Genomic DNA, 9,774 nt, shown 5'->3' on the forward strand with positions numbered 1-9,774 from the left:
TGATTCGAAAAGCGTCGACAAAAATATCTCTATGTGATTTTCACCGAAGATTCTTCTCAAAAAAAACTATATTTTCAAATATTTATTTATTTACATTAATAAAAAATAATATTTTATTAAAATTAAAATTTTTATCATTATTTTAATGTATTAAAATCACAAATATAAGTAATGTTTTTTCCTTATTAAAATTCAAAAAATATTAAATATAAACCGGTTACTCATATTTTTACATTTTTTCATATAAAAATTTGAATCCAATTAATTTTTCCAAATATTATTACTCTCACATTCTATATAAAGTAAACTCTTATAGGTAAATTATGCATTAGATTTTTTATATTTTGGATGCAATGTGGAAAATATAAATTTTTATTAAATTTTATTGTCAAATTAAATTCCTCACTTTCCCTATTAAATAAATTTTCATTCATAAATAAATAAATAAATAATTATTGAGTTAATAACAAATTTAAAAATAGAAAATAATTTTGTAAAATATTAACTATGGTAAAAAAATTGATGAGAAATAATATGATTTATTTATAAAATAATTAAACTATTTTATCAAATTATAAAATAAAATGTAATCTATATTTATATATAATATTTAGAATATTTAATAAAAAATAAAAGTTATTTTTTTAATAACCTTTTTCTTTAATAACATTAGGGATCATTGAAAAAATGGAATATATTTCAGACTAGAAATAAATTGATTGTAATAATAATTTTTTCGACATTCTCATATTTTCTTTAATTCTATCTATATTCTACAATAATTCAACCTTTTCTTCCAGGTAGAATTTTATGTTATGATCTGCCTGAATGGATCTTTCCCATACATCAGCGTCAATTTCTATGTTTTTTAAATTTGAGAGCTTCTCGATTCCTACCGACAATCTCTTGAGTGTCGGGCAACCCTGTATCAGCAAGAATTGAAGCTTGGGCATTGTACCCTCCATCCACACAACATTTGATGATGAGGAGGAGCTTGATATACTCTCTAACACCGGCATGTTCCGTATCTCCAAGCGCTCCAACATCGAAAATCCACCAACGCTTCCCCTAATCCCTAACTCCCTCACTTTATTTAACACCTGTAATTTCAATACCCTCAAATTTGGCAATCTCTCCAATGGTGGAAGCTCTTCCAGTTGGTCACAACTGATCAACCACAGGTGCTCCAGTCATTCAAAGTCACAAATACAATTGGGCAAACTTATCCCTTGATATCTGAAGAGACCAAATGTCTGCAAGTTCTTCATGTTTTGCATGTCCGGGGGAAGATCCTCCATTACCTCAAGCTCATTCCTATCAAATTGCAATACCAAATGCTTCATCTGCAACCAAGTTCCCATTGGACCCACTTTTATTCCCCACCTTTTTCCATCTACTATCTTTCCCGCTTTGACATGTACACTGAGCTCCATCAAATTTGGAAAATTTGTAAAATCCTTCAAACTGCACATACCACTCTCAGCTTCGTCCATGCCCAGCACAGCCTTTCCCATTAACAAGAAAAAGCCTAGCTTGTTCAATGACGTAAGTTGAGAGATCCCACGTGGAATCCCCGCTAACCTCTCACAATAATCTAGATCTAACTGCTTGAGATTTTTCAGCTCTCCTATTGTACATGGCAACGATTTTAGCTCTCGACAATGTCGAAGATGCACAAATTGCAATCAAGAAAGATTGCATACCTCAGCGGACAAAGCACTGATGTTGGTGCCATTCAACCCCAGAAACTCAAGTTGTTTGAGTTGCCACATCGACTCTGGCAACGATGTTATATTGGTGTCGCTAAGATCCAAAACCCTTAGAGAGGGGAGATTGAGTAAGAAGCCATTTGGAACTTCTCTTAAACCCTTATTTTGGGCTAAGATCAAAGTTCCAAGTGTTGGACATCTGAAATCTGTGGGCAGAAATGCAGTATCATTATAATAGTGAATTGTTATTCTCTTGCAATCGTCCATCACTTGTTCTGCAGGAAACTGGTCCAGCTTTTGACTTGTTCTAAATAAACATTTCTCTTCCTTTTCACTAATATGGAGCGCCATATCATGAAGAATGTCATGAACTTTTATCCACTTCTTTTGGCCAATAATAGTATCATTGCTAACATGCTCAAACAAGCAACGTTCTACTAAAAGATTTACATACCTGCCTCCTACTACCATTAATTGGCTTTTGTCTGTGCTACTAACCAATCCCTCCCCTATCCACATCTCCACCAATTGCTCCACTCGAATGCTTTCATCTTCGACAAAGAAAACACTAGCAATACATGTAGATGTCAAAGAGAATTGCCACAAATGCAATACACTACATGGAACACAAATCATGAACCATACCACTTGAGCTAAATTCCTTTGACTATTATTTAAATAAAATGAAAGATATAAAAACATCAACGTTTTAAATTATAATATAAAATAAATATTGATTAATATATTATTATTTATAAAATCATTTAAATAAATAAAATTTCATTTTCAAATATTTATTTATTTATACCAATAAAAAAACAATACTTCACTTTATTAAAATTCAAATTTTTTCTATCATTATTTTAATGGATGAAAATCACAAATCTAATCATTTTTTTTATCTCCTATTATTTAAGAAATTATTAAACATAAACATGTTTTTTTATATTTTTACATATAAAAATTTGAATCCAATTTCCTTTCCAAATATTAAGTATTCTAACATTCTATATTAAATAAATTCCTTGTGTAAATAACACATCTAGATATAAATAAGTTCTTTATATTTTGAATGCAACGTGAAAAATTTAAATACACATTAAATTTTATTTTGGCATATTAATTCCTCTCTCATTTTAGATTAAATAAATGTTCATAAATAAATAAAATCATTTTTATGGAGTTAATAACCTATTACAAAAGGTTATAAAATATTAATTAAGATAGAAAAATTAATAAAATCATTTTTACAGAGTTGATAACATATTAAAAAAGTTATAAAATATTAATCAAAATAGAAAAATTAATAAGAAGTAATATGATTTATGTATAAAATAATTAAACTATTTTATTAAAATATAAAATAAAGTGTAAAAACAGAAATTCATATTAATATAATATTTAAAATATTTATTAAAAATTTTAAATGAAAAATTTAATAGTGATTTTTTTAACAAATGTTTTCTTTAATAACATTAAGGATAATTGTGAAAATGGAATATATTCCAGGCCAAAAATAAATGAGTTGTAATAATAATTCTTTCTTTAATTATTCCCATATTTTCTTTAATTCTAACTATTAATAACATTTATTATAAATGTTATTATTACAATAATTTGAGCTTTTCTTCCAGGCAGATTTTTATGTTATGATATGCCTGAACGGATCTTTCCCATACATCAGCGTCAATTTCTATGTCTTTTAAATTTGAAATCTTCTCGATTCCTACTGGCAATCTCTTACGTGTTGCAATATTGTATATTCAAGAGTTGAAGCTTGGGCATTGTACCCTCCGTCCACGCAACATTTGATGATGAGGAGGAGCTTGATATATTCTCTAACACCGGCATGTTCCACATCTGCAAGCGCTCCAACATCGGAAATCCACCAACGCTTCCCCTAATCCCCAACTCCCTCACTTTATTTAACATCTATAATCTCAATACCCTTAAATTTGGCAATCTCTCCAATGGTGGAAGCTCTTCCAGATGGTCACAACTGAACAAGCACAGCTGCTCCAGTCGTTCAAAGTCACAAATACAATTGGGCAAACTTATCCCTCCATAACTGAAGAGACCAAATGTCTGCAGGTTCTTCATGTTTTGCATGTCCGGGGGAAGATCCTCCATTACCTCATGCTCATTCCTATCAAATTGCAATACCAAATGCTTCATCTGCAACCAAGTTCCCATTGGACCCACTTTTATTCCCCACCTTTTTCCGTCTACTGTCTTTCCCGCTTTGACATATATACGGAGCTCCATCAAATTTGGAAAATTTGTAAAATCCTTCAAACTGCACATACCACTCTCACCTTCGTCCACGCCCAGCACAACCTTTCCCGTCAACAAGCCTAGCTTGTTCAATGACGTAAGTTGAGAGATCCCACGTGGAATCCCCGCTAATCTCTCACACTCATTTAGATCTAAATGCTTGAGATTTTTCAGCTCTCCTATTGTACATGGCAACGATTTTAGCCGTCGACAGTCTCGAAGATGCAAAAATTGCAATCGAGAAAGTGATCCGGATTTAAACAAGAACGCAACAAATTACAAAGATAACCATAAATACAGAGATGAGATAACCATAAATACTGAGATGCAGCGGAAATAATCCTTCATTTCATTACTGTAAAATACTTAAATGTGCTTACAAACGGAAATAGAAATGAATCAGCTAGGGCGATGGTAGCTTATCTCTGAGAAGAGATGTGGCGGCTACATGCCTCTGAACTGTTCTAAATCTGTATTACAATGAGGCTCGAAGGCCTATTTATTGTTGAGAAACAATGGAAAACCCTTCACATCCCGAAACCTAACCCTAGAAGATGAAACGCCAAATTGTGGGCCCCGTTTGGGTAAATTGGTACATCAATTTCCCGGGGTCGTAACTTTGGCATACGATCTCCGTTTGACGCATACAATAGCTCGTTAGAAAGATCTATCTGAGTACTACCACTTTGGGAGGCAACATCGATCCAAGGACCCATGTTGCCCCAAATTCCCAAAAAAACGTCGTTTAGGGCCTCAAAACGACTTCGGAAGTTCAGGACCCGAAAAACTGCTAAAAATAGTAAACTGTGCTGCAATTTAGGAAACTAAAAAGACTGAAAGAGACAGTTGTGGGGGTCCAAATGGGATAGGTGGGTGGCCACCAACATCCACTTGGATCATTCCTCCCCCCTTAGGAAGCAATGGTCCCCATTGCGTTGAGTTCCTCCTTGAGATGAGGAAGCTTCTGCTGAGCTGGGTCTCTGGTGAGCTGTTCTGCAATCTCTGATGTGTCCAGAAATGGTGGAAAGCATGGTCGACAATGGTCCACATTGAACACTCGGTGCAAGCGAAGGAATGGAGGAATGTTGTGCTTCAAAGCATTGTTCCCCATAGCCTTGGTACTGCTGTAAGGACCATGTCGGAGTGGTCTGAGCTTCTGATGGGTTCTGGTAAGGTGTTCTTTCTGTCGATGCAACCAGACTTTGTCGCCCACCTAAAACTTGTGTGGTACCCCTGTGGGTGAGGAGAAGTTGTTCCTGTGTCTTGTCATGACTGTATCCCTTTGCTGCTGCTGCTGCATGGAGGAACCCTTTGCAGGGGTCATGGATGCAGCAACGATCTTCCCCTTACTTTGGGAGTGGACCAGACAGATGAATTTCCTGGTCTGTGATATGAGCTTGCTGCCTTTCTTAGCAGTGATCAAAGTGGTGGCAGTAGGTGGGGCTACCTCCGGTATCCTGTATAATGAATCACCCAAAGAAATAATGACAGCGCGAGGCCTTGACTCATACACAGCATGTCGCCTCCACAAGTATGGCTGGCCTAATAATACATCGCAAACATCCAGAGGTGCAACATCACACAATACCTCGTCTGTGAAGGGTTTGATGCTGTAGGGAAGGCGGCACTGCTGGCGAACTTTCAGATCTCGTCCTTCGTGAAGCCACCCGATACTGTACATCTGCGGGTGTGGTGTAGTCGGTAGGCCCAACCGCTTCACGACCTCCGCTGAAACCAGGTTCTTTTGGCTGCCACTGTCGACAATGAATTGTAGCGGCGAACCCTTCACCCATATCTGTGAGTGGAAAAGACGCTCCCCTTCCTCTGGATTTTCGGGCTCATCTTTCTGGATCTTGGCAGTGGCAACAGTGGCGCTGGGATCCGCATCAATGATCTGCTTCCCTTTGCCATTCCCCTTGTCGGGTTCTGGCCCAGGGTCGGAACATGCATCTGATTCGGAAGCCTTCAACTCAGCCACCAGCGACTGCTTGGTCCGACACTCACTTGTGTTATGAGTGGGACTCTTGTGGAACTCACACCACTTCCCCGTGTCCTTCTTCGGCTTCATGGTGTTGTTCTTTTCTTGCGGCTTTGACGGGTTATCTTGGGTCACCCCGCTTTGGCTTTGTCCTTTGGGCTTCGGATTTGCAGATCCAAAGTCTCGCTTCTTCTGTTTGAACTTTTGCTTGATTTTGACAGCGTATCGGTATGATGTGCCGAGTGAGGGGATGTTCAAGAATCCCATCTCTTCCTGGATGTACTTGTGCAGGCAGCCACGGTATTTGAGTACCAGATGCAGCTCAGAATCTTTGATACCCAACTGTGTGCGAAGGGTATGAAAAATGTTTGTGAACTCCGGCACATCTTGGTCTCGTCCCTGTCGCAGTGTGGTCCATTTGATGTATTTGTCCTCATAGCTTCCGACAGGGTAGTACTGCTCCTTGATGGCATCCCGGAACGAATCCCAGGTGGGTGCGGCTGAAAATAGTGAGCCAGTACTTTCATCCTTCTGCTCGCAGTAGGTTTCCCACCAGTCCTTGACGTGGGGGGCTGCTTTGAGAAGAGCAAAAACAATCTTTTCCCGACTCGAAAATTCATGAACAGAAAAATAGCCCTTTAGCAGATTTAACCATTTATCTACGGCATCTGCGTCTATCTGACCCTCGAATATGGGGATTTCAAAATTAACTTGTACCTTAAAGGGTGTGGCGTTTCCAGAGTAGCTGCTGGAAGCCGATGCGTTGCTTCTAGGTAGCCGCTGAAGGATCTGGGCAAAGCTGTCCATCATCGCGTTCCGTTGTCGCTCGAGGGCTTCTTCGAGCAAGATTTTGATGGGATCTCCTGCCCCCTCATCTTTCTTCTCGCCCACCATGGGAGGCCGTCAGGATTTGCGAGGCTGGTCTTGCAAAGGTTCAACCAGTTCAACCCCTAACTCCTTATATCCCGACCTTGTTGGGGACATGCAAAGAAAAACAGAGAAAAAGCAGACCGCTCTGATACCACTGATCCGGATTTAAACAGGAACGCAACAAATTACAGAAATAACCATAAATACAGAGATGAGATAACCATAAATACTGAGATGCAGCGGAAATAATCCTTCATTTCATTACTGTAAAATACTTAAATGTGCTTACAAACAGAAATAGAAATGAATCAGCTAGGGCGATGGTAGCTTATCTCTGAGAAGAGATGTGGCGGCTACATGCCTCTGAACTGTTCTAAAAATGTATTACAATGAGGCTCGAAGGCCTATTTATTGTTGAGAAACAATGGAAAACCCTTCACATCCCGAAACCTAACCCTAGAAGATGAAACGCCAAATTGTGGGCCCCGTTTGGGTAAATTGGTACATCAATTTCCCGGGGTCGTAACTTTGGCATACGATCTCCGTTTGATGCGTACGATAGCTCGTTAGAAAGATCTATCCGATTACTACCACTTTGGGAGGCAACATCAATCCATGGACCCATGTTGCCCCAGATTCCCAAAAAAACGTCGTTTAGGGCCTCAAAACGGCTCCGGAAGTTCAGGACCCGAAAAATTGCTAAATATAGTAAACTGTGCTGCAATTTAGGAAACTAAAAAGACTGAAAGAGACAGTTGTGGGGGTCCAAATGGGATAGGTGGGTGGCCACCAACATCCACTTGGATCAGAAAGATTGCATACCTTAGCGGGCAGAGTACTGATTTTGGTGCCATTCAACCCCAGAAACTCAAGTTGTTTGAGTTGCCACATCGACTTTGGCAACGATGTTATATTGGTGTCACTAAGATCCAAAACCCTTAGAGAGGGGAGATTGAGTAAGAAGTCATTTGGAACTTCTCTTAAACCCTCACTTTCGGCTAAGATCAAAGTTCCAAGTGTTGTTGGACATCTAAAATCTGTGGACAGAAATGCAGTATCATTATAATAGCGAATTACTATTCTCTTGCAATTGTCCATCACTTGTTCTGCAGGAAACTGGTCCAGCTTTTGACTTGTTCTAAATAAACATTTCTCTTCCTTTTCACCAATATGGAGCGCCATATCACGAAGAATGTCATGAAATTTTATCCACTTCTTTTGGCCAATAACAGTATCATTGCTAACATGCTCAAACAAGCAATGTTCTACTAAAATATTTACATACCTGCCTCCTACTACCATTAATTGGCTTTTGTCTATGCTACTAACCAATCCCTCCCCTATCCACATCTCCACCAATTGCTCCACCTCAATCTCTGCGTCTTCGGCAAAGGCACCACAATATAGAAAACAGTTCTGTAAGTTACGATCGTAACTCCATTTGAGTCGCCCATAGAGATCTTCATCAATGCCACTGTACAACTTTAGAAAATCAGGATCTACATTTTTCATTTGAGTTAGAGCAAAACTCCACTCATCAGCAGAAGTATTACCCTTCATTGTTGCTGCAACAACATTTATCGCCAAAAGTAGACCTTTACACTCTTCTGCAATTTCTCTAGCAATATCCTCTACAATTTTTGTAGGAGCATGGCCTGCATTGAAGGAAACTCTGCCAAACAATCCCCATCCTTCTTCCATGGATAGGGGTTTTATCTGTATGGAGTAGTCATCATTTGCCCCCATTTTTCGAATCACTTCTTTGCTGCAGGTAGAGATTACCACTCTACTACCTTTATAATTTCCCAAGGGGATTCCCAGTTCTTCTTCCAGGTGGATTTGATTCCACACATCATCCAGAATGAGCAGAAATTTCTTCTCCTTGAGATAATTAGAAAGTTCCCTCTTTCGCATGTCAAGAACAGCAGAACTGCTCTCAGCATTAGAACTGCCCATCCCCAGGTTTAAACTAATTTCTTTCGCAATAACACTCTGCAACTCCTGAATGTTAAACTTTTCTGAAACAGTTAACCAAATCACGTTTTCAAACACATTACCTTTCTTGTGGGTGTTAAAGACCATTCTCAGCAATGTCGTCTTGCCAACGCCACCCATGCCAATGATGCCTATTACCTGAAATTGATGATCTTCTGCATCTTCAAGCCTTCTATTCAACCACATCTCTGCTTCTTTTATCCCAGATCCCACAAAGCCAGACTCCGGTACTGGCTGAAGTAATGCCCCTGCTTCCAGTGGCTCAGAAGAAACAATCCCTTGAGTAGAACTTCTGGTTGAAATGGCATTTTCAAGATTGTTGCGGCGCTCAATGATATTTAATTTGCATTCTCTAATTTTTCCACACAATCTGGGCTTGCAGAAGCGGCAATCTAAGCAACCTTTCCATTGTTGGGAGCGTTGTATGACGCTCTCCGCATCTTGCAGGGAAAGTCGGAGCCTTTCCAACCCATCATTCAGAGGGGGAGGGATAATTCTTTGCTGATGTTGAAATTGGTTGACCGTGTCATCTAAGAAGACTCTGACACTACTTAGCTTTTCTTGCAGAAACTGTGTGTTTCTTTCCAAGTGAATAACATCATCTATGGTTTGGACTAGTGGAGAAATAACAACGCTAACAACACTGCTTATGATGTTGGCTATTGCTCTAGTGCAAACGGCCTCCATGGATTTTGCAACAACAAAGCAAGCAGAGGGAAAAAGCAGAAACAATATGGAAAATAAATTTTGCAAATAGAGAAAAAGCACAAGCAATATGAAAAAGTAGTAGATATTTGCAAACAAAATAATATGTATGGAAGGTGAGGTGAATAGGTACAACAATGAATCCAATTAATATAAAGCGAGCAGTGGTCATTTCTCCTGATTTTCTTTGGGCAGAATGTGATGGAAAAAAGGAAAAGTGAGAATAAAAGGAAGGAAGGAAGC

At 38.6% G+C, this 9,774-nt stretch overlaps 1 protein-coding gene across 1 annotated transcript; it reads right to left on the reverse strand.

The window, feature by feature from the left end:
• Window positions 1-773: 773 nt before the first annotated feature.
• On the reverse strand, window positions 774-9,513 carry LOC149148339 (putative disease resistance protein At1g61310). The gene is made up of 6 exons (XM_089442149.1): window positions 7,654-9,513; window positions 3,657-4,046; window positions 3,454-3,569; window positions 1,704-2,277; window positions 1,384-1,505; window positions 774-1,167 (listed from the first exon to the last, which is right to left on the reverse strand). The coding sequence occupies exons 1-6, from the start codon at window positions 9,511-9,513 to the stop codon at window positions 774-776; spliced, it is 3,456 nt and encodes a 1,151-aa protein (XP_089298275.1).
• Window positions 9,514-9,774: the final 261 nt, after the last annotated feature.

The sequence above is a fragment of the Pinus tabuliformis genome, chromosome 9, assembly GCF_031772625.1.
Source record: "Pinus tabuliformis cultivar Carrire ecotype Pingquan chromosome 9, CPIR1, whole genome shotgun sequence".
NCBI classification, from domain to species: Eukaryota; Viridiplantae; Streptophyta; class Pinopsida; order Pinales; family Pinaceae; genus Pinus; species Pinus tabuliformis.

Coding starts and splice junctions, on each gene's coding strand:
- LOC149148339 (XM_089442149.1), bottom strand. CDS start 9,513: ATGGAGGCCGTTTGCACTAGAGCAATAGCCAACATCATAAGCAGTGTT. Junction 2,278..3,453: donor AATATACAATATTGCAACAC/GTAAGAGATTGC, acceptor ATGTATTGCTAG/TGTTTTCTTTGTCGAAGATG. Junction 1,168..1,383: donor AAGATAGTAGATGGAAAAAG/GTGGGGAATAAA, acceptor GTGGTTGATCAG/TTGTGACCAACTGGAAGAGC.